Below are 25,791 nucleotides of genomic sequence, written 5' to 3' on the forward strand. Positions count from 1 at the left end.
ACACCAGCGTTCCATAAGGAAGAAGTCTTTAAATCTAAAAGTTCCATGGCATAACACTTGAAATTATATCAAACATTTATAATGAGTATTTCTTGTGATTGATGTGGCTCTCTGCAAAAATCACGGATGGTTTTGGAAGCCAAAAACAATTATACTAACATAACACGCCAATGTAATGAGATTTTTGGATATTAAAGATGCACTTTATCGAACAAAAACATACATTATTGTGTAAACAATGGAATCATCTGATGAAGATAACAAAGGTTAGTGATTAATTTTCTCTCTATTTGTGCTTTTTGTGCCTCCCCTTTTTGGCTGGAAAAATGGCTGGGTATTTCTGTGACTGGTGGTGACCTAACATAATCGTTTGGGAGCTGTCGCTGTTAAGCATTTTTGAAAACGACAAATGTGGCTGGATTAACGAGAATTGTATCTTTAAAAGGTGCTAATAGTTGTATGTTTGAGAATTGATTTATGAGATTTCTGTTGATTTGTATTTGGCACCCTGCAATTTCATTGGCTGTTGGACGAGGGGACAGCTAGCGGAACAGGGGTTCCGCAGGACAGAGTAATGTTCACGTTCCTGACCTGTTTTCTGTTGTTTTGGTATGTGTTTATTGGTCAGGGCGTTTGAGTTTGGGTGGGTGGTCTATGTTATGTTGTTTTTCTATTTGGGTTATGGGTTGCCCTGGTATGCTTCTCAATTAGAGTGCAGGTGTTTGGCGTTTCCTCTGATTGAGAGTCAGTATTTGAAGGTAGGTTGTTCTCACTGTTTTGTTTGTGGTAGATTGTCTCCTGTGTCAGTGTATTTCCACGATGGACTGTTCGTTTTGTTCCTTCGTTTAAGGTAGTCTGTTTCCTGTTCTTGCGTCCTTGTCTATATTGTAAGTTCCGTTTGTTTCGGTCTGTTGCCTTCCGTTTATGTGTTTTGTAGTTTGTTCTAGTGGTTTGTCAGTGTTTTTCGCGTTTTGTAAAACAAGTCAGTATGGTATTCATCCACCCGCTGCGCCTTGGTCCGTTAATACACCACCAGACGTAACGTTACCAGAATTCCACCACCACAAACCCGAATCAGGCGGTTAACGGACAGCGCACGAAGCAGGAATTTCTGGTCTTGGGAGGAAATCATGGAAGGAAAGGACCATGGGCTAAAGTTGAAGTGAAATCGCCGCCCATGGGAACAGCTGGAGGCAGCTCGGAGGAGGAAAACCGGAAGAGGAACCGGCGTTATGAGGGGACGCGTCTAACGGAAGCCCGCAAAAGCCCGCAGTACAACCCAAAAATTTCTTGGGGGGGGGGGGGGGGGGGGCTAAGAGGTAGTGGGTCTAGGGCAGGTAGGAGACCTGCGCCCACTTCCTAGGCTAACGTGGAGAGCGGATGTACGGGCAGACACCGTGTTACGCAGTAGAGCGCACGGTGTCTTCCTGTTACGTGTGCATAGCCCGGGGCGGTTGTTATCCACCTCCCCCTGCATGGTAGGCTAAGATTGAGCATTGAGCCAAGTGCCATGAAGCCGGCTCTACATATCTGGCCACCAGTACGTCTCCTTGGGCCGGCTTACATGGCACCAGCCTTACGCATGGTGTCCCCGGTTGCCTACATAGCCCGGTGCGGGTTATTCCACCTCCCCGCATGTCAGGCGACGGGGAGCATACAACCAGGTAAGGTTGGGCAGGTTCAGTGCTCAAGGGAGCCAGTACGCCTACACGGTCCGGTATATCCGGCGCCACCTTTCCGCCCAGCTCAGTCCACAGTGCCTACACACGCACCAGGCTTCAGTGCGTCTCCCAAGCCCTGTTTCCTCGTCACGCACTCTCCTGTGGTGCGTGTCTCAAGCTCAGTGCCTCCAGTTTCGGCACCAAACGCATCAAGACTCCTGTGCGTCTCCAGAGCCCTGTACGCACTGTTCCTTCTCCCCGACTCGCCCTGAGGTGCGTGCCTCAGCCCGGTACCTCCAGTTCCGGTATCACGCACCAGGCCTATAGTGCGCATCGAGAGTCCAGTGTGCCCTGTTTCCTGCTCTCCCCGCACTCGCCCTGAGGTGCGTGCCCTCAGCCGGTACCTCCAGTTCCGGTACCACGCACAGGCCTATAGTGCGCATCGAGAGTCCAGTGTGCCCTGTTCCTGCTCCCCGCACTAGCCTTGAGGTTAGTGTCTCCAGTCCGGTACCACCAGTTCCGGCACCACGCAACCAAGGCCTACTGTGGGCCTCAGCAGGTCAGAGTCGGCTGTCTGCCCAACGCCGCCTGCCTACTGAGTCGTCTGGCCCAGCGCCGTCTGAGCCATCTGTCTGCCCAGCGCGTCTGAGCCATCTGTCTGCCAGCGCCGTCTGAGCCATCCTGTCTGCCCAGCGCGGTCTGAGCCTCGTCTGCAGCGCGTCTGAGTCATGCCGTCTGCCCAGCGCCGTCTGAGCCATCCGTCTGTCCAGCGCCTTCTGAGCCATCCGTCTGCCACGAGCCATTAGAGCCGCCCGTCTGTCCCGAGCCATTAGAGCCGTCCGTCAGTCAGGAGCCGTAGAGCCGTCCGTCAGTCAGGAGCTGCCAGAGCCTGCCAGCCAGGTCAGGAGCTGCCAGAGCCGCCAGCCAGTCAGGAGCTGCTCCAGAGCCGCCAGCCAGTCAGAGCTGCCAGAGCCGCCTGCCAGTCAGGAGCTGCCAGAGCTGCCAGAGCCGCCAGCCAGTCAGGAGCTGCAGAGCCGCCAGCCAGTCAGGGCTGCCAGCCGCCAGCCAGTCAGGAGTGCCAGAGCCAAGCAGCCAGTCAGGAAGTTGCCAAGGCCGCCAAACAGTCAGGAGCTGCCAGAGCTGAGCTGCCTACAGTCATGAGTGCCCTACAGTCATGAGCCTGCCCTACAGTCATGAGCTGCCTTCAGTCATGAGCTGCCTTCAGTCATGAGCTGCCCTTCAGTATGAGCTGCCCTTCAGTCATGAGCTGCCCTCCAGTCATGAGCTGCCCTCCAGTCATGAGCTGCCCTCCAGTCCATGAGCTGCCTTCCAGTCATGAGCTGCCTTCGGTCATGAGCTGCCTTCCAGTATGAGCTGCCACTCAGTCCGGAGCTGCCACTCAGTCCGGAGCTGCCACTCTCCGGAGCTGCCACTCAGTCCGGAGCTGCCCACTTCAGTCCGAGCTGCCACTCAGTCCGGAGCTGCCACTAGTCGGATTTTCCCTCTGTCCTGAGCTACCTCTTCTGTCCTGAGCTCACCTCTTTGTCTGAACTACCTCTTTTGTCCTGAACTACCCTCTCTGTCCTGAGTTGTCTCCTCTATTGTAGAGGGGCGTTGGTGAAGGTTCCTGGACCATGGTCGGGGGCGAGGGTCGCCACTCAAGGACGCTAAGGAGGTGGACAAAGACAAGTGGTGGAGTGGTGTCCTCGTCCACCCCGGAGCCGCCACAGGGACAGATTGCCCACCCAGACCCTCTTGAGTTTTATGGGGTGCGCCCGGAGTTCGCACCTTTGAGGGGGGTTCTGTCACGTTCCTGGACGTGTTCTCTTGTTTTTTGTATGTGTTTAATTGGTCAGGGCGTGAGTTGGGGTTGGGCATTCTATGTTATGGTGTTTCTATGTTGGGTTTAATGTGTTGCCTGATATGGTTCTCAATTAGAGGCAGGTGTTTGACGTTTCCTCTGATTGAGAACCATATTAAAGGTAGGATGTTCTCATGTTTGTTTGTGGGTGATTGTCTTCCCTGTCTGGTTATGTTTACCACACGGGACTGTTTCGTTTGTGTAGTCTGTCCTGTTCGTGCTTTCTTCGTGTTATGGTAAGTTCACATGTTCAGGTCTGTTTAGTTCGTTTTGTTGTTATTGTAATTATTCAGCGTGTTTTGTATTTCGTCTTGTTAATAAATCATATGTCTTCATCTACCGCTGCGCTTGGTCCGCCATTCACCACAAGACGACCGTTACAATAATCCTGAATATTGATGAGAAAGTTAGGGGCATAAATATCAAACCCCCCCCCCCCCCAAAAAACCGCAAATCTCCCATTATTATAATGGTGAAAGTTAGCATGTTTTTGGTGGTATGATTTTTGAGCTGCAAACATTGTCATTCATCATAATTCACAATTTATTCAGGACTATCCGTAATCATGTTAGCATCACATTAATGTAGAATGTGTTTAGTAACATTCTATTCTTATTTATAATAAAAGTGACTCTTGATGTAATCATTGTGTGCTGCAATATGGAACAACTACTAAACCCTTGACTACTCTAATACAAGCGAATCGCTCTCGAAAACGTTTGGTCCCCTAAAAATGGGGTGACTATGTACAAAAGTTAACCCGATATGGATGAAATACCCTCCAATTAAAGCAGACAGTCTAGCTCCTGCTTGCAGGGATGTCACGTGTCCTCCTTATTATGAAACTTCTATTCAATCAAATAACCTCACGTAACAAATAAGCATTAATTTCTTTGTTGGTCATTAACACTCATTGACCTCCAGACAACTCCTTGCTTGGTGGGCAAAATAAAATAAATAAAAATATATTATATACACTGCTCAAAAAATAAAGGGAACACTAAAATAAACATCCTAGATCTGAATGAATGAAATATTCTTATTAAATACTTTTTTCTTTACATAGTTGAATGTGCTGGACAACAAATCACACAAAAATTATCAATGGAAATCAAATTTATCAACCATGGAGGTCTGGATTTGGGAGTCACACTCAAAATTAAGTGGAAAACCACACTACAGGCTGATCCAACTTTGATGTAATGTCCTTAAAACAAGTCAAAATAGCCTCATAGTGTGTGTGGCCTTCACGTGCCTGTTATGACCTCCCCTACAAACGCCCGGGCATGCACCTGATGAGGTGGCGGATGGTCTCCTGAGGGATCTCCTCCCAGACCTGGAACTAAAGAATCCGCCAACTCTGGACAGTCTGTGGTGCAACGTGCGTTGGTGGATGGAGCGAGACATGATGTCCCAGATGTGTTCAATTGGATCAGGTCTGGGAACGGGCGGGCAGTCCAAGCATCAATGCCTTCCTCTTGCAGGAACTGCTGACACACTCCAGCACATGAGGTCTAGCATTGGTCTTGCATTAGGAGGAACCCAGGCCAACCGCACCAGCATATGGTCTCACAAGGGGTCTGAGGATCTCATCTCGGTACCTAATGGTAGTCAGGCTACCTCTTGGCGAGCAGCATGGAGGGCTGTGCGGCCCCCCAAAGAAATGCCACCCCCAACCCATGGACTGACCCACTGCCAACCGGTCATTGCTGAGGATGTTGCAGGCAGCAGAACGTTCTCCACGGCGTCAACCAGACTCTGTCACGTCTGTCACATGTGCTCAGTGTGAACCTGCTTTTCATCTGTGAAAAGCACAGGGCGCCAGTGGCGAATTTGCCAATCTTGTGGTGTTCTCTGGCAAATGCCAAACGTCCTGCACGGTGTTGGGCTGTAAGCACAACCCCCACCTGTGGGGGTCGGGCCCTCATACCACCCTCATTGAGGGTTATATATATATATATTACTCTCTCTCTCTCTCTCAGGCATGGCCAAGGTCCCCCCGGCTCAGCAGGCCAAAGTGAGTAACAAAAGTGAGATTATCCAAAAGAAAGATGGGAATGACAAAGTGACAGAGCCAAAGACAGATGCAGAGCTCATTATGGAAAAATATGAGAGGATGGTGGAAGAAGGGAAACGGGGACTTGGTCAGAAGGAAAGGAGAGATAAAGAGATGGCCAAAGGGACAGAGGGAAAGAAAAAGGAGGTGTCTAAAGAAGAGCAGAGCAGGCTGAGGAAGGAGAAGGCCCTGCAGGATCACATGGCCAGGGTAGAGAATCAGGAAGGGACAAGCAAACAGACCAGACAACCACAGTGTAAAGGTAGGACCAGGCAAAGTGACATGGGACTCTAACACAAAACATTTAATTATCTGTGGTTTAATAGCAAAGAGCACCATTGCTCTCTCCCAAAAGTTAGGTTGGTGCGAAAAACCTGTAAATTCAAATAAGTAAAACAGTGCGATGGTCTGCACTTGAAAAGATGTCACATAAAGCTTACGTCATTTTTTGATTTAAAAAATATATATTTTAACTGCATCAGGGATGGCGTACACAGATTTTTCGGCTTTGCATCCTTCTTCAGGGTGGTTTAGCATCACATTGTACTCAGACAATGCCATCTTAATCCACATGGGGAGGCTAATAAAACTATTACATTTAAGTAACAGCAGTGTATCTCACTAAGGTTGTCACGATCGTGTGGGAGTGAGACGGACCAAAACGCAGCATGTGGAAAATAAGCCATCTTCTTTTTATTATGAAGAAGGAAAAACGAAACAAAACACTTACAAACTAACAAAACAATAAACGACCGTGAAGCTATAAACGTAGTGCACACACACATGCTATAAACGTTCAACATAGACAATTCCCCACAACAAACTAAAGCCTATGGCTACCTTAAATATGGCTCCCAATCAGAGACAACAGAAACCAGCTGTCTCTAATTGGGAACCCATTCAGGCAACCATAGACTTTCCTAGACAACTACACACAACATAGACACAGCTAGACAACTATACTAAACATAAACCCAACTACTCTAAATAAACCCCCTAAACCTTACAATCACCCTGGACACTACAAAACCCACATAAATACCCATGTCACACCCTGACCTAACTAAAATAATAAAGAAAACAAAGAATACTAAGGCCAGGGCGTGACAAAGGTACTGAGTTATGTGTGACTGCAGTTTATTAACACAGTACTCCTCTAGTGCATTGAAACAGCTTATAGGCCTTAACTATACTTTTTTTGCTGTGTGTTATTGTCCTATCAAGTCTCCATTCATATATATTCCTTTCTGTCCTTAGATTACTCTATTTTCACTGCATCAGGGCTAAAGAGCAAGGACCCGCATGATCAACAGCCAGTCAAATGCAAAGGTAAAACATGAAGCGGGATAGAGAGGGACAGACTTTTCACAAAATATTTGATGGCACAGTGAGGTACAGGTAAAAAGGATGAAAGATATAGAGAGAGGGAGACAAAAAATTATAAGAGAGAGACACAGAAGAGAGGCAGACAGACAGAGCAAGACATACAGACAGAGAGAGAGAGAGAGAGGCAGAGAGAAGAGAGAGAGAGACCACACAAGCACACTATAAGGCTCTGGTACTCAATTGGAATAGAACTGTTTTTTTTTTTTTTTTTTGTGGGGGTGATCAGCTTAATATTGCGGAAAGAATGTTGCTTCCAATGTATTGTCTGCATCATTTCCAATCCCCATATTTTTTGGGGTAAATATATATATCCATACACGCATGCATACATTACACATATATACATACACATACCTATATAGACATACATACTTTTTAAAGATATACCTTTATTATTATTCCCCGCAACCCTACCACCCTCCCACATTGGAGTAAACTAATAAACACTTTCGCTTTTACCTTCAATTTATACATCTTATACCCATTTTACAGACACAGTCTACTTTATAATAGTTCTCTCTTGTTTGTTCTTAGTCCTTCCTCTATTTCTGTTGTCCATCCAATTTTATTTCCACTTGTAACTGTGCTATTTCACAAAAGCTCCGCACCTATACACATTTCACAGATCCCGTATGCCCTACATTGTTTTCTTGTTATTAGTCCCACCCTTCAGTTCCACTCAACCCTTCCCATCTTCTTCCAACATCATCCATTTCGGATTTTTATTTGCCATATATTTTTCAACTGTGCTGTGATGCTTCACAAAAGATTTGAACCTTCCTATTCTCATAGCTTCTACAGATTGTAAATTAAAAATAAACATTTTTGCTAAAATAATTATTATTTATTATTGATTGATTGACTATGGCTTTTCAAATCCCCAGTATTGCTATCTGTAGCGTTAGTTCTAGGCAAATGTTGCAATTCTTCAGCCATTCCTGACCTGTGACCAAAAACGAGCTACATATGGACAATACCAAAATAAATGATCTAATGACTCTGCCTCCTCACAACAGAATCTGCAGAGCTGGGAAGATTGTAATACCCCATATATATAACATTCTATTAGTTGCAAGAATTTTGTAACAGTAATTTAAAATTGAAAAAATTCGAAAGTTTTGAATCCGGCGTTGTTTTGCGTATCAATTCATAAACCATGTGCCATGGAATGGGTACATCGAAAATCTCTTCCCAACTATTTTGCAATTTAATATGGCACAGCTGTCAGTTTTTTGGTCCTTAAATGAAATTGGTATATGTTTTTATTTATCACACTTTTCTTTAACCATAAATGTTCTTTAATACAGGGCCGACATACAAGTTCCTTACTTTTTCCCCTTCTACTTGCCTCTTCCATTTTTTGTGTAATGCTGCAATTAATTGGTTGTAATTTTGGGTAGAGCAGACATTTCCATATGTCTGTGTTAGCTGCATGTGTGACATAACTCCACCAGGTCCTATTTATGATATCATTCACAAAAATTATAACCTTTTTTTAAAATTTCTTCGATAAATACAGTTTTTTTTAATCAATTACTATATTTTGAATTTAACCAAAGAGACCACACAAGCACCACTATAGGATCTGGTACTCAATTGGAATAGAACTGTTTGATGTTTACTCAAGTCTATTTTAGGAAACATGGCTGATGTTTGTTCTGGATCATTTTCTTCTTTCTATATATATCTCTCACTTTGTCTCTCTCTTCACGCGTATGTGACAGGTTAAAGGAAATACTAATAGCCTGTATGCATAAAAAGTATTAGAAAGTTCATAGTGTGAGGATCTTAAAACATCTAGGTTAAGAGATCATGCATTCAGTATTAGTTTGAAAGAGATTGATAACATTCACATAATTGTGTTAAAATCCGTCAAGCGTACAAAGGGTACGAATTGTGAGAGGAATGTGTAAATGTTATGTTGATTACTTTATTTTGTCGTGGGTAAAAGTGTAATTCTGTGATCTACTAAATGCTCTAATCTATGAGCCTGAGATCGATTGCTCTGGTCTCCACTGAAGGTCCCAGGAGAAATCGCGGTCTTTTTCTCATTGCACTAAAGTTTTCATTGAAGAAACAATTCCGTATCACATTTCATTTCTCCCCTTTTTCAGGTACGTTATTGATGATAAAAAAGAGTAATTTAAATGTAATAACTCGCTAACATGTCAAGAGTGTTTAAGGTGTGTCTTAGTAACATATTGAGGAAGTTAGTTAAGTTTGCAGAGAGTAATATGAGCCCTGCTCGGTTGCAGCGAAGAATAGCTTCATACTGCTACGTAGCTGCCATTTAATGTCGATTGTGACTGACATGTGCGTTGTTAATAAGATTTATTTGCGGTGTTATTTGTGTAATGTTTTTCAAACGCTTTTTGCCTGTGATAAATTGAGTTATGGTTTACTGAGTTAAAGCTTTGTGCTTGACAGTTCTATTGAAAATAGTATTTGTTTCAGTGATATACAGTGTATACTGTTGTGACTTAATAAGCCTTTACCCTACAAAACTATCTATTTCTGTAGATCTGTTATTCTGTAAATGTGTTACTTATGTAAAGATTGCACTAAAACTTTTCATTGAAGAAACAATTCCGTATCACACTCGTGATAATTTCTCCCATTTTTCAGGGGCGTAACAGGTACGCATGCCCACACGTTCACTCTGTTTCTCTCTCTCTCCTCTCTCTCTCAGATTACTCCATCTTCTCTGTGGGCCAACAGGGGGTTGCACAGTCCCTCCAGCCCAGCAGAATAAGACAACCTCCCCCTGCAAAGGTAATAACAAGAGCAGTTTTGATTCATTGCCTCATCAATAAGAATGTATAAGAGCAACCAGTTTTAATAATCTTCAAAAACCCAGTCTATTCCCCTTATCCCCGTCTCTCTCTCAATTCAATTAAAATGGATTTATTGGCATGGGAAACATAAGCAAGTGAAATAGATAATAAACAAAAGTGAAATAAACAATAAAATTAACAGTAAACATTACCTTCACAAAAGTTTCAAAGGAATAGAGACATTTAAAATGTCATATTATGGCTATGTACAGTGTTATAAGTACAAAAGGGAAAATAAATAAAAATAAATATGAGTTGTATTTACAATGGTGTTTTGTTTTTCACTGGTTGCCCTTTCTTGTGGCAACAGGCCATAATAATTTGCTGCTGTGATGGCAACCTGTGGTATTTCACCAAAATAGATATGGGAGTTTATCAAATTTGAATTTGTTTTCAAATTCTTGTGGGTCTGTGTAATATGAGGAAATATGTGTCTCTAATATGGTCATACATTTTTCAGAGGTTAGGAAGTTGCAGCTAAGTTTCCACCTCAATTTTGTGGGCATTGTGCACATAGCTTTGTCTTCTCTTGAGAGCCAGGTCTACCTACGGCGGTCTTTCTCAATAGCAAGGCTATGCCTCACTTAGTCTGTACATAGCCAATGCTAATCTCTCTGTCTCTCTCTCTCTAGATGTCTCTATATTTGCAGCTGGGAAAAATCGTTTGGCTAAGTCTTGAACCCCTTATATGCAAAAAAAGAAGGCAGAATGCATAGGTAAAGAGGGAGAATGTTAAAACTGATAAGTGAAGTTTATTTGACACAGTATTACATGATTCTAACAGTGATACTTGTTTGTCTTTTTTCAGTTCCTGACGTTTTCCTTGCAAGAAGTGACCTCTGCAATTTGACAAATATTTTCTGAAATTCATTTCATTCTTCCCTTGTTTTCTATATACATTTTAAATTCTTCAAGCATTATAAAATAATAAAATATTTTAGCATCAATGGTTTGTGTGTGCACATTGTTTTTAAGGGTCAGGTCAAGACCAATTCTGTGTTGTGTGTTTTGCTAGAGAGAAACAGTAGGATATTAGCCCAGATTCCTAACCCTAGGGTTTACAAGTCTTAAAAAAACATCACCAGCCTTAGATTCTCCACAACTTTTTTGTCACATTAGACTTGAAAGATATGCTAACAGAATTGAGCGTGCCAGAGAAAATGGCCTCTAATGGTCTCTAATGTACCCACAGTTTTGTACTCAAAGCATTCTTTCTCTTTAATTGTCCCAATGGTTGTGGCCATAGAGCTGCCACGTTTGTAGTCCTAAAAACTGGAAATAAAACCTTGTGGTACAGATAGGGGTCTACCTGTGCCTGAGCACCTTAGTTTAATATCACGTCTGCCCCAGCAGCATACCATTTGATTAACACTGATAACACTTGATTTACATCATCATCAATTCTCGGTCTGGTTGGACTACACAGCAGAGCAGAAGAGAGAGCAAGAAGAAAGAGAGGAGCGGTTGCATCTCCGACCCATGTCCACCCCTTCTTCAGTCGGGAGTTGCACATGTGTGTCAGGGCAGCAGCAACACAGGTAGTCTACACTTAGCAAACCATCATTATACTCAATATCTCATAGTAAGAGAACCACATCAGACTCATCCTTTCATCTCTAGTGAGAGAACACCAATCAGACTCATCCTTTCATCTCTAAGTGAGAGAACCACATCAGACTCATCCTTTCATCTCTAGTGAGAGAACCACACCAGACTCATCCTTCATCTCTAGTGAGAGAACCACACCAGATTCATCAAGCATTTCTCAGCCTTGACTGTACAGGTCATGCTCCAACAGTCACCCAAGTACCTTGCGCACCAGAGACACATGCGCGGCGCGTGTAGGGAATAGACCAGAATGTCATCGATATAACACCGCGCCGTGCAGGTCCCTGAGAATCTCTCTACAAAAGATTGCTGGAGCATTCTTCAACCCGTACGGCATGACGAAGGTACTCATAATGGCGGGATGGTCTAAACGCTGTCTTCCACTCATCTCCCCCGGATACGTTATACGCGCTCCTGAGATCCAGTTTTGTGAAAAAGCATGTCCCGTGAAATGACTCAATCCTGGCAATGAGAGGTAGCGGTAACTGTACCCCACCGTGATGGAATTTCGACCTCTTAGTCAATGCACGGACGCAAACCTCCCTCCTTCTTTGGCGATAGCCAAAATTGGCATATTCTGAGAGAATGCGCACGGTGGAATGATTGATCTGGACTTCCCACCGTCGTTGCACCGATGGAAACCACCTACACACCTGCCTGAGCACTCCTCTGACTACCCCTTTTGACCACCCCTTTTTTTTTTTTATCCGCCCAAACCTAGACAGGCAACAGTGGTAAATATCTTTACAAGAAATGAAGCAAATGAAACCAGGGTGAAATACCAAAGACTAAACTAACAGAAAAGAAAAAAGGATCGGTGATGTAGTAGGCCGGCGACGCGACCACCGCCGAACAGGGAGAGAAAACTACCTACGTGGAAGTCCGTGACAGCTGCGCCAGCTCGAGGAGCCCCTTGTTGTTGGCATTTCTGCTTAAGTTTGCCCACTTTGCTCAATGGAATAATAATTAAAATGAATGGCAACATCAAATGGTTTTGTGATGAATAAGCCATCTGATTTCGATGAACAGATGGAGTTGATTTGTCTTTCTGCCCCATATTCATTTAAATACCTAAGTTTTTCTCCTACATTATTTATATTATTTGAACTTGCTTCATAATACGGTTTCTGATCTTTTTTTGTTGAGTTTTAGTCTCATATTTCTACATTTGCAGGAAGTCAAGCCAATCAGAGGTGCAGCCAACTTATTAGCCACTCCTTTTGCCCCATCTCTTTCAACGGCATACAGTTTTTTAAATTTCCTCATTCAATCCATGGAGCCTTAACAGTTCTAAACAGTTCAGTTCTTAAACAGGTGCATGTTTACTCAATAATTGGGAAAAGAATGTCATAAATCATCCAAGTGCAGCAATCTGTATGCCCTTAACTTGTTCACATACAAACCAACAAATATGTTTAACATTACCACAATAAGAATCACAGCAAAAGATTTTTGTATGATCTCTTATACACTATTTTAGGCCCAGAATGTGGAATGTTCTCTTTCCTGGATATAGCCACTATATTGTGATCACTGCATCTAAATGTGTATGGATACCGCTATAGAACAAATATAGAACAAAGAGTGCTGTGTACAGTTGAAGTCGGAAGTTTACATACACCTTAGCCAAATACATTTAAATTCAGTTTTCACAATTCCTGACATTTAATCTGAGTAAAAATTCCCTGTTTTGGCCCWTTCCTCCTGACAGAGCTGGTGTAACTGACTGAGGTTTGTTGGGCTCCTTGCTCACACACGCTTTTTCAGTTCTGCCCACAAATTTTCTAGGGGATTGAGGTCAGGGCTTTGTGATGGCCACTCCAATATCTTGACTTTGTTGTCCTTAAGCCATTTTGCCACAACTTTGGAAGTATGCTTGGGGTCATTGTCCATTTGGAAGACCCTTTTGCAACCAAACTTTATCTTCCTGACTGATGTCTTGAGATGTTGCTTCWGTATATCCACATAATATTCCTTTCCTCATGATGCCATCTATTTTGTGAGGTCAACCAGTCCCTCCTGCACCCCACAACATGATGCTGCCACCCCCGTGCCTCACGGTTGGGATGGTGTTCTTCGGCTTGCAAGCTTCCCCCTTTTTTCTCCAAACATAACGATGGTAGGTATGGCCAAACAGTTATATTTTTGTTTCATCAGACCAGAGAACATTTCTCCAAAAAGTACGATCTTTGTCCCATGTGCAGTTGCAAACTGTATCTAGCGTTTTTATGGCGGTTTTGGAGCAGTGGCTTCTTCCTTGCTGAGCGACCTTTCAGGTTATGTTGATATAGGACTCGTTTTACTGTGGATATAGATACTTTTGGACCTGTTTCCTCCAGCATATTCACAAGGTCCTTTAATGTTGTTCTGGAATTGATTTGCACTTTTCGCACCAAAGTACGTTCATCTCTAGGAGACAGAACGCGTCTCCTTCCTGAGCGGTATGACGGCTGCGTGGTCCCATGGTGTTTATACTTGCAAACTATTGTTTGTACAGATGAACGTGGGTACCTTCAGGCATTTTGAAATTGCTCCCAAGGATGAACCAGACTTGTGGAGGTCTACATTTGTTTTTCTGAGGTCTTGGCTGATTTCCTTTTGATTTTCCCATGATGTCAAGCAAAGAGGCACTGAGTAAGGTAGGACTTGAAATACATCCACAGGTATCAACACCTCCAATTGACTCAAATTATGTCAATTAGCCTTATCAGAAGCTTTCTAAAGCATAGCATCATTTTCTGATTTTCCAACTGTGTAAGGCACAGCAAGCTAATGTATGTAATACTTCTGACCCACTGTAATTGTGATCTAGTGAATTATAGTGAAATAAACAATTGTTGGTAAAATGTCTTTGTACATGCCAAAGATAGATCCCCTACCTGACTTGCCAAAAGTATAGTTTGTTAACAAGAAATTTGTGGAGTGGTTGAAAAACGAGTTTTAAATGACTCCAACCTAAGTGTATGTAAACTTCGACTTCAACTGTATGTGGTGTTGAGGGACAATGGGGTGGTTGTGCTGGAGAATGCAACTTCATTACACTTGTATTGAGAAGCTTACTAGACAGAGTTGATCTGTGTCATGCAGTGTTGGGCTTCATTAGGCTCCTCTGCCATGCTGGGCTGCGTTTCACTGTACTTCCACAGCGCGCATGTGCCCCACAGCATACAAAGTCCGTAGGGGTGATGGATAGGGCCCCACAGCTCTAGTGGAGAATATGCACAATTGTGTTCTACATCACCCACTTAGTATGATATGTTATATCCTTTTTTGGGTTTGTCAACAAAATGGGTCACAGGCCAGCGTTTGGTGTCATTGAAGTCCTTTCAGATAAAAAAGGGAACACACTGGCTTGGGTGAGTATAGAGTTTCCATTATTGGAAATTGATGAAAAAAATGTATCACTAGCCACTTTAACCTGTCTGGCTACACACGTTCGCTAAGTTGGTCGCTTTAACATTGGTGCGCCATGTTCAGAAATGCCTTCCAAAACTATTCCGAAGTAATTACAGAGGCCACGTCATAAAACAGAAAATACTCATCATAAACTGACGAAAGAATACCATGTTTTCATATAATTAAAGATACACACTGGTTCTTAATGCAACCGCTGTGTCAGTTTTTTTTTTTACTTTACGAAAAAGCATACATGCATAATCTGAGACGGCGCTCAGAAGTAACAATATTTCCGCTATGTTGAGTCAAACAGAAATACGAAATTTACATCATAAATTATTGCCCTTACCGTTGATGATTTTTACATCAGAAGGCAGTGCAAGGAATCCCTAGTTCGCAATAAATCGTTGTTTGTTCGATAATGTCATTACTAGTGTCCAATTAGTCTACTTTTGCTAGCACACGTTTAGTTCACATGTCCAAAAGCTGGCGCTGGTCAGGCAACTCGGACGAAACTTCAACAAGTTATATTTCCAGGTTGAATAAACTGGTCAAACTAAGTTAGAGAATTAATCTTCAGGATGTTATTATCATATACATCCAATAACGTTCCAACCGGAGCATTCGTTTTTGGTGTACAGAGTAATGGAGCAAGGCGATATCAAGAGTAATGTGCGTAACAGGAACTGACATTCTGCCAGACCACTGACTCGAATAGCTGCCATCCAGTCCCGCTTCATTCCACGTTCTACTGACTGTTGACATCTAGTGGAGAGGCGTAGGAAGGTGCAAACAGATCCATATTCTTACTGGGATGTGAAAAGGCGATGAGTTGAAATTAACAGCCCCCAGAATTTCCACTTCCTGTTTGGAAGTTTGCCTGCCTATGAGTTTCTGTTATACTCAGACTATATTCAAACAGTTTTAGAAAACTTCAGAGTGGTTTTTCTATCCAATAGTAATAATAATATGCATATATTAGCATCTGGGACAGAGTAGGAGGCGTTCACTCTGGGCACGCTATTCCATCCAAAAGTGAAAATGCTGCCCCCTATCCTAAAAGGTTTTAAACAATGCCACTTAATATAATATTTTATCCCATACCCTACATTACTCATCTCATATGCATATGTATATATACTGTATCTATATATCTACTGCATCTATGTAATCATTGATCACTAGCCACTGTTTACATACCTACACTTAGTCATTTCATATGTTATACTGTATCGATCCATCTACTGCATTCCTATCTGTTTCTGTACCATCATCATTCACTATATCTTAATGTACTTCTTTATCCTTACACTTGTGTGTATAAGGTAGTAGTTTGTGGAATTGTTAGGTTAGATACTCGTTGGTTATTCTGCATTGTCGGAACTAGCAGCCAAGCATTTCGCTACATCGCATTAACATCTGCTAACCATGTGTAATGTGACAAATAAATTTGTGTTGATTTAGTTTGAGTTGTGAGCTTTGGAGACATGCTGCTACTGTAGCTTTCATCGACTTGGTAAAGCCTAATCGAGGTCATTCCTCGCACTAATTAATAGACTTGCTTTTCAAATATATTTTACACTAATAAATTGCTTTCATTTGTGGCCAAAATACTTTTATATTTGTGGTGATTTAAACTGATACATCCTTTCCAATAGTAAAGTCTTACTGATTCCCCATTTTTGTGTAAGCTTCAGCTAGTAGCTAGCGGTAAAAGAGTGAGCCAGCAACTGAGGGGTTACCTAAGTCGATCCCGGGTCAGACGCAAGAAGTGAGCTAGTAACCGGAGGTTGCTGGGTGAAATCCTAGATTGCATACCTGCGTGTGCTCTTGAGCAAGGCACTTATCCCACAACAGCAGCGCCAGTGTGGCAGCCTCCTGCACCTCCCTAAACCTGTGTATGTACACTGAGTATACCAAGACAATTAAGAACACTTCTAAAATATTGAGTTGCAACCCCCTTTTGCCCTCAGAACARCCTCAATTTGCTGGGGGAGGACTCTACAAGCTTTGAAAGTGTTCCACAGGGATGCTGGCCAATGTTGACTCCAATGCAGTTGTGTGTTGGCTGGATGTCCTTTGAGTGGTGGACCATCCTTSATACACACAGGAAACTGTTGAATGTGAAAAACACAGCAGCGTTGCAGTTCTTGACACAAATCGGTGCACCTGCTTGGCACCTACTACCATACCCCGTTCAAAGGCACTTCAATCTTTGGTCTTGCCCATTCACCCTCTGAATGGCACACATACACAATCCATGTCTCAGTTGTCTCAAGGCCTAACAATCCTTCTTTAACCTGTCTCCTCCCCTTCTTTTAGACTGATTGAAGTGACATCAATAACGGATCAAAGGTTTCACCTGGTCAGTCTATGTCATGGAAATAGCAGGTGTTCTTAATGTTTTGTATACTCAGTGTTTTTATTTCGGAGGGCTTGGGTTAAAAGCGGAAGTCAAATTTAATTGGGACCTTGTGTGTAATTGACCAATAAAGTGATCTCCATCTTAATTGCTCTTGGTACTGATTCTAAATGAGCAAGTCAATCTCAAATGGATTTGGCACATTGCCTACTTTAATACATTTATCAGATAKGACCCAAATATAGCTTGTGTTTTTCAGAACACTGCTGGTAATTTTGCACATGGAGCATTTCTTTAGCGGAGGCTCAATTCAATTTCCAATTCCTGAGAACATCTGACCACAGAACCCTGCCACCAGCAGGGCCTGGGGTCTTGAATTCTCTCAGGTGAAATTACCCTACATTGACTGACTCTACAGTCTTGCTTGACAGGTCATCTTTTTCCAGAGGCAGCGCGGTGAAAAAAGCTGCTCATTCTATTACCTTCAGGTCCATGTCACAACCTTTCAAATGCTCTGGTCCCTCCACTTTATTAGGTTAGGCATCATTATTTTAATGCAGGTGTCCATTTTCTCTCAGGTGTATTAAAGTTCCCTAACCTTTGTTTCCTTCTGACCGTCTCAGTAAGCTGGAAGTTAATCAAGTCCAGTCACAATGACACGGGTAAGAMAAATATCTTCCAACCCAACAGCATTTTATACAGATGGACATTGTGAATGATCAACTGCATTTCCAATGTATTTAACTGAAATTGATAATCATAGGTTCCTGTGTGTCTTATTGTGAATTAGTGGGATTTGATTATGCCTAATCAAGTTACTTCATCTCTTTCAACCGCTGCCTGAAAGAGARCCTATCTTCTATGTAAAACTACCTCATCCCCCGACAACAAATTTAGACTTGAAKAGACAATGCATTATTGCATCATAGTGTTGGAAATGAATGTCTGGCAAACCATCCTTACATTGGCCGATTGCACCAGGCACAGCTGTATTATACAGGGCACGTTTGAAAAGAGACCTAGGTCTCTGTCTCCCTGTAAGGTTAAAAATAACATTTAAAGTCAATAAGAAGTCCACACATTTATTCAAGGTTTAAATACTATTTATACAGTCATGTACTCAGAACATTACACTGTCAACCAAAACAGACAAATCTCCACATCATTCTTCATGACGATCTGTAACATCTTGAAACCTGCAAGATCAATAAGGGAGCTGGCTTTCTGTTGTACATTTGTTTGAGGTTTAATTGGTGAAAACGTACTATAGCAGGGTCTCAGTTGTAATCTCATGATGAGAGAATTCTGAGTGTGTGGTGTTGAGGGGCAATGGGGATGTTTGTGCTGGAGAATGCAAGTTCATTACACTTGTATTGAGAAAGCTTACTAGACAGTTGATCTGTGTCATGCAGTGCTGGGCTTCATTAAGCCTCCTCTGCCATGCTGTGGCTGCATTTACACTGCACTTCCCACAGCGCTGCATTGGCACCACACATACCACACTCCGTAGGGGTGACGGCTAGGGCCCCACAGCTCCTCGTGGAGTAATGGCCTCTCAAACACACACACTGCTCTCCACTCCATACGGGAAACCGCACTCTGCTACAGTCAGCAACTCGCAGGGATCCTGTACTGTAAATTGGGTAGGCATAAATGAAGGAGGCACCTCCAGCTTTAAGAATGCAGCATTAGGAGTGCCCCGCTGATACGTTGAGCTTCTAACGGGTCTGGAGGTGAACCAAACTGCCTACACCGGAGTTAAAGAGTTGAAGGGGTGCCTAGTGCTTGTGGAGGGGATGGTGTCACAGTGGCTGATGAATCGGCATAATTCGGTTCTGCTGAGCTAAAGCTAAAGGATCTTGGATGGATGGAGGATCATCTGTCTTAATGGCTGCATGGTGGACAATTCAGAGAGGATGGTCAGAGAGGAATTGGGAATGTAGGCAAGATTCCTTGCAAAACGAGGATGCCTAAGTAGAGGGTGTAATTTGAAAAGAAGAGAAGGGATTGGTCAATGTGCCCCCTTGGGTAAAATACTCTTGTACTTCAGCATCTTGTTTTATTTGTCTCTTTCCTGGTCCTATTCTAGGAGGCCAGACGGCATGTATCATATTAAAGAGCCCTTCTCTCTTCCCCCAAGTAGAGGACGTTTGAGTTCATCTCTATCTGCAGCAATGTCCTACTTATGCACATCGAGCTAATTTACAGTGAGTGGAAAAGGGGTACCACTCAAACATTACACACAGCTATCTCAGGCCAGATCGCTTATCCCCTTGACTTATGCATAAGGACATACATCATTCAAATTGTATATCTGAAAATATCACTTAACCTTACTCAAACAGCATATTCCATAGTACTCCTTTTTAATTAATGAAATGAATGATATTGAGAAACTAGCATGTTAAGAATGATTCTCGCTCAATTGTTCTACTGTACTTCTCCTCATAGATGTTCTATTTCAAGAGGCTGACGATGTACTCTGCATGCTGTAACCCCATCCTCAAGGGGCTCATGAAAATCTCTAAGACAAACTGAATGTTTAAGAAGCATCCTTCATCTCAGCTGCACGCATAAGACCATTCTGAGACTGGATTTGAGGGAAAACTAGAGTAGAAAATTAACAAAGCTGAGTCTTTTGCGGAATACACAGAGGGAGACAGTGGATTGGGGATTGGAGTGATGGCGTTGTTTGCTTTTGAAATGACATGAGTCAGGATGTCTCTTAGTCCCTTGACAAATATGCCCAATCTGACAGAATGCACGCTGAGAATTTGCTGAGCTTTTAAGCAGATACCGTGTCAGAACAGTTCAAACATTATTTCACACACCAAGTCATATTGAAAAAAATTGCTCAACGATGTGACAGTGGTGGACCAGTGACACAGCTTCTGAAACAGCTCTAACTTCACTTCAAGGCAATTTTCTGAAAGACTATTCTACAAATGTACTCAGTCTTTGATTGCTCCATATTATAGCAGCTGCACTGTTACAAAAATGTATGTTTTCTTAGATCAGCTTTATACAATAGTCATTGTTTGATTTGAAATGGTACAATTACTATGAGGTTACAGTGCAGCCTGTCAGCTTTAATTTGAGGTTATTTCTCATCCATATTGGGTGAATCATTTTGAAATTACAACACTTTTTGTGGATAGTCCCCTAATTTTAGGGGAGCAAAAGTATAGGGACAAATTCACTTAAGTGCATTAAAGTAATAAAACGTTAAGCATTTGGTCCCATATTCCTAGCACGCAATGACTACATCAAGCTTATGACTACACATTTATTGGACGCATTTGCTGTTTGTTTTGGTTGTGTTTTACATTATTTTGTGCCCAATAGAAATTAATAGTAAATCATGTATTATGCCATTTTGGAGTCACTTTTATTGTAAATAAGAATTTCTAAACACTTCTACATTCATGTGGGTGCTACCATGATTACGGATAATTCTGAATGAATTGTGAATAATGATAAGTGAGACAGACGCACAAATATCATACCGCCAAGACAGGCTTAGCATTTTTTGAGAAGTATGATATTTGTGCGTCTATAACATTGTCACTCATCATTATTCACGATTCATTCAGGATTATCCGTAACCATGGTATCATATGTAGAATTTTCTGTGGCATAGCAGAATTAACATGTCCTTAGATTAAAATAAAGTACACACCACAAGCTGGTCGAGAGTTTCAAGTTCCTCAGTGTCCAGATCACTAAGGATCTATCATGGTCCACACACTCCATCACAGCAGTGAAGAGGGCACGACAATGCCTCTTCCCCCCTCAGGACTTTGAAAAGATTTGGCATGGGCCCTCAGATCCTCAAGACTCCAGCCAGCCAAGTCATAGACTGTTCTCTCTGCTACCGCAGGCCAAACGGTACCTACGCACCAAGTCTGGAACCAACAGGACCTTGAACAGCTTATACCCCGAAGCTATAAGACTGCTAAATAGTTAATACRGGTAGCTATTTGGTTAACTATTTGCATTGACCATTTTTGCAYGAACTTTGACTCATCATATACGCTGCTCYTACTGTTTATTGTAAAGCTGTAAAGGAATGGGCAATTGGCATGCTGACAGCAGGAATGTCCACCAAAGCTGTTGCCAGATAATTGAATGTTCATTTCTCTACCGTAAGCCACCTCCAGCATCATTTTAGACAATTTGGCAGTATTTCCAACCAGCCTCACAATCGCAGACCACATGTAACCACGCCAGCCCAGGACCTCCACATCCAGCTTCTTCACATGCGGGATTGTCTGAGAACAGYCACCCGTTCAGCTGATGAAACTGTGGGTTTGCACACCAAAGAATTTCTGTCAGAAACCAACTCATGGAAGATCATCCGCGTGCTCACCAGGGTCTTGACCTGACTGCAGTTTGGCATCGTAACCGACTTCGGTGGACAATGGTGGAGTTGGGGTTATAGTATGGACAGGCATAAACTACGGACATCAAACACAATGGCAATTTGAATGCACAGAGATACCGTGACGAGGTCCTGAGGTGCATTGTCGTGCCCTTCATCCGTTGCAATCACCACGTTTCAGCATGATAATGCACAAGCCCATGTCGTCTATACACAATTCCTGGAAGCTGAAAATGTCCCAGTTTTCCATGGCCTGCATACTCAGACATGTCACCCATTGAGCATGTTTGGGATGCTCTGGATCGACGTATACGGCAGCGTGTTCCAGTTCGTCGAACGATGCAATGTTTTTTAACTCAATTGTCCAGTGTTGTGATCGCGTGCCCACTGGAGCCACTTCTTTTTAGCTGATGGGAGTGTAACCTGGTGTGGTCATCTGCTGCAATAGCCCATCTGTGACAAGKACCGACGAGWTGTGCKTTCTGAGATGCCGTTCTGCACACCACTGTTGTACTATGCCGTTATTTAACTGTTTGTGGTCTGCCTGTTAGCTTGCACGATTCTTGCCATTTTCCTTCAACCTCTCATCAACGAGCCGCTGACTGGATGTTTTTGGTTTGTCGCACAGATCACGGTAAACCATAGACTGTCATGCGTGAAAAGCCCAGGAGGCCGGCCGTTTCTAAGATACTGGAACCGACGATCATAACACGCTCGGAGTCGCTTACAGTAGGTCTCTTGCTTTGCCTATTCTAACAGTAAATGAATACCTCGATGCCTGTCTGCCTGCTTTATGTAGCAAGCCATGGCCATGCGACTCACCGCATGTAGGAGAAAACGAGGGGTGTACCTAAAACTGGCCACTGAGTGCATGTACATATCTACCTCAATTACCTCATGCCCTTGCACATCGAATCGGTCCTGGTACCCTGTGTATATAGCCAAGTTATCGTTACTCATTGTGTATTTATTCCTTGTTACTATTTTTCTATTTCTCCCCCTCTCTGCATTGTTGAGCCAGTAAGTAAGGATTTCACTGTTAGTCTACACCTGTTGTTTACAAGGCATGTGACATWCAAATTCAATAACATTTGATTTGAGATTGTAATTATATCCTTCCAAAATCCAAGGCAGACTAGAGCTCTTCATCAAGCGTATATTTTTATTGTTGAAGACACACATCTCAGATCAATCTTTTACTTTCAGGCAGACACTGGGGATGCTATGTGACCTCTAGTACTAGCTGCAGTGTTAAGTCAATGGTACGAGGGAGTATACCAGACGTTTTAGGCAAAATCACTACACAATGACACCTAAACCAGAATGCATCACCACATCAGCATGACATCTNACATCTAAACCAGAATGCATCACCACATCAGCATGACATCTAAACCAGAATGAATCACCACATCAGCATGACATCTAAACCAGAATGAATCACCATATCAGCATGACATCTAAACCAGAATGCATCACCACATCAGCATGACATCTAAACCAGAATGCAGCAAGACCAGCTCGACAGTGAGGAGTCGCACCAGCAAGACCAGCTCTACAGTGAGGAGTCGCACCAGCAAGACCAGCTCTACAGTGAGGAGTCGCACCAGCAAGACCAGCTCGACAGTGCGGGGAAAAGACACACGGAACAGTGTGTGCAGAAGGCAATATGATACGCAGGACACCAAGCACTGCAAGTGCAACAAATACACAACACTTTTCTAACAGCAACCTCAAACACCACAGCTCAGACACAACAGCAAATTAACATGGAATGACATCGCAGCAATGGCAGAAATAGCCTGCTGCGTCAGATGTTTCAGGGCATAAACTGTTGATACGCTACAGTACATTGAGTTTTCAGTGTGACTCTAGCCAGTCTGGTGGTATACTGTAGCTATATAGGACATATTAAATGACCACATTAAGGTGACAGGCGAGCTGGCATCTGGTACCCATAGAGTGCTCTGGTTCATCCAATATCCTATCATCCACACAAATGTTTTCAAATTCATGCTTTTTAGGTGCAGGGAAATAACATCCAACAAGGCAAGCAGCTAGAATCATTCAAACATCCTTTAATATTGGGTTTATGTTTATAAATAAACAAAGCTTTGTACCAATTCTTCATAATTTGGAGCAGCGTACATTCCAACACGTCCAAACGGAAGTTCTACAAATGTTGAACAGCACGTTATGTGTTGGTTAACATCTCTTTATTGCAAAAGGATAGCAGGAAGGGGGTACATTCATTTAAGATTTTCATGATTTGTTCTTCGCTATAGTGAATAATGAACCTCTGTAAAAGTACCAGCACTCTTAGACCTGTGAACTTGTGACCTCATTAGAGAAAGGTAGTGCACAGGGCTAAGGTAAGTGACAGCAGTGGCAGCCTTTGAAATGCTGTAGGACTGTTCCAGTGACTGATAGGGTAGGGCAGCGGAGGGACGAGGGGACCTAGAGTGCACACGGGGGGTTGGCGAGGTCCTCAAACAAAGGCTGCTCTTCGATCCCTCGCGCAAACAGCTTGATCAACTGGCAGTGAACTCTGGCAAGGCCAGAAGAGAAGAAAACATTGTCAGGGAAAAAAACTAAGGCAGGAATTCATTCAAATGTTGAAGATAGCACAGTTTGAGAATAACTTTTAGAGTTGTGTTATATTTCCATGGTAGAGAGGTGCGTACCGACTTCAATGGCAAGCGTGGGGAGGATCTGCCGTCACAGTTCAGTGCTATAATGGCAGGGCTTGAGCTGCAAGCCGGGTGGTCCCGGCAGATCTGGCTGAAGAGCTGCTTGCCGTTCTCCCTCAGGTCCAGCTCCGAGTCGTTTTGGCAGTGGCGCGGCGTGAAGCGGAAGCGCCGCACACGGTGCACCTCTACAAAGGTCATGTCAAAYTGAAGGGGGGAGGAACAGAAGTGAGAAAGTGAAATCCCTGATACAGGAAAGTGGCGAGTTAACCATCTCATGCAACCACTGCTATGGACCTGGGTTGGAGTACCCACAGAAATCAAGAAAYCATTGCAGTAGCCCCATCCAGTGTGGTTACCTGGTCGTCTTTGCTGGTATGGCGTAGCAGGTGGCGAAGGAAGTTGAATCGGGAGCACTTGCGTACGAGGATGAGGTCGGTGGTGCCGTCAGCGACGTGGGCGGCGGGGGACAGGCACAGCTCATACTGGCTGCGTTGATGGCCAGGAACTTCCCTCTGACCACCCCCCACCCCACTTCATATTCTGGGATAGAGCAGAACCAGAGGTTGGGGCTTTGTGGTGAAAACATTGAGCAGGTTTCAGTAGAGACCCATGGCGTGTGGAGTTGAGACCATATGTGCGTTCAGGCAGAGATACTGTACCTACCTCTGTCTGAGACATCTGGAGCAGTCTTGGATTCCTCTGGGGAATCCCCTGAATACAGCTGCCCGTTGTGCTGGTATATGAAGCACCTGGAAAGCAGGAATGGAGTTGGCTAGCCAAGTGAGCAATCTCCTTTGCACCATCTAGACAAACATGTAATACTAAACTACACAACAGGTTGTACGTGTACAGTATTACATACCCAGCTCTACACCTGGTCTTGTCTCGCGGTGTTYCCAGTGTGTCAGTTTCTGGTAGAAAAGACACAGCCCCTTCATAGTGGTGATGTGTCAGGAACGTCTTAAAACCTGCACAAAACGACATCATGCCATTTCACTAGMAACAGCAACAGACTMCCSCAACAGTATGGTTGTATTTCCTAAAACAGCTAAAGSTACTCCTCTGACCCACCTGAAAAGTCGTATCTGGCTGGTMCCATCCARCGTTTCCTCYYGCTGTCTGCCAGCACGTCGCCGTAGAAACCGTATCCAAGCAGGGAGACGGAATACCTCAAGAATGTGTTGTTGTGATGGACCGAGCACACGTCCATTGGCTGGGAGTCTCCTGTGAAGACACGCACCCCCCAAGTCTAGTATGAGTGATCCTCCACAGATACTGTGTGTGTGGGGTACAGTGTCTTAAAGAGGTGTGATGACACACTATGTCCTTTTACTATAAAAAACACACCTGCACACCCATCCACCCACACTGACATCCAGCAGTTTCCTCTTATCTCAAAAGCTTTGAATAAGTAGGTCACGGCTGTCACTTGTTGGTCAGCTGAGTGTGCCATAGCGATAACATAGAAGTGACAAACACGAGACATTTCTATTCACAATGAATCTTCAGGAATGACCTGGAACAGTGATAAAGAATGCTTATGCTACTAGTCTGTG

The 25,791-nt window shown here is 43.4% G+C and overlaps 1 protein-coding gene and 1 long non-coding RNA gene across 2 annotated transcripts; one reads left to right on the top strand and one right to left on the bottom strand.

Moving 5' to 3' along the window:
• Positions 1–5,587: 5,587 nt before the first annotated feature.
• Positions 5,588–10,692, top strand: LOC112078366 (uncharacterized). The gene is made up of 4 exons (XR_002895666.2): positions 5,588–6,204; positions 6,691–6,907; positions 10,431–10,514; positions 10,607–10,692. It is a non-coding gene; the product is annotated as an uncharacterized lncRNA (long non-coding RNA).
• A 13,571-nt stretch (positions 10,693–24,263) lies between these two features.
• On the bottom strand, positions 24,264–25,785 carry LOC112078367 (ceramide kinase). The gene is made up of 5 exons (XM_024144637.1): positions 25,307–25,785; positions 25,098–25,203; positions 24,899–24,984; positions 24,592–24,775; positions 24,264–24,420 (listed from the first exon to the last, which is right to left on the bottom strand). The coding sequence occupies exons 1-5, from the start codon at positions 25,443–25,445 to the stop codon at positions 24,264–24,266; spliced, it is 672 nt and encodes a 223-aa protein (XP_024000405.1). The 5' UTR covers positions 25,446–25,785.
• Positions 25,786–25,791: the final 6 nt, after the last annotated feature.

Source organism: Salvelinus sp. IW2-2015, unplaced genomic scaffold, assembly GCF_002910315.2.
Source record: "Salvelinus sp. IW2-2015 unplaced genomic scaffold, ASM291031v2 Un_scaffold5579, whole genome shotgun sequence".
NCBI classification, from domain to species: domain Eukaryota; kingdom Metazoa; phylum Chordata; class Actinopteri; order Salmoniformes; family Salmonidae; genus Salvelinus; species Salvelinus sp. IW2-2015.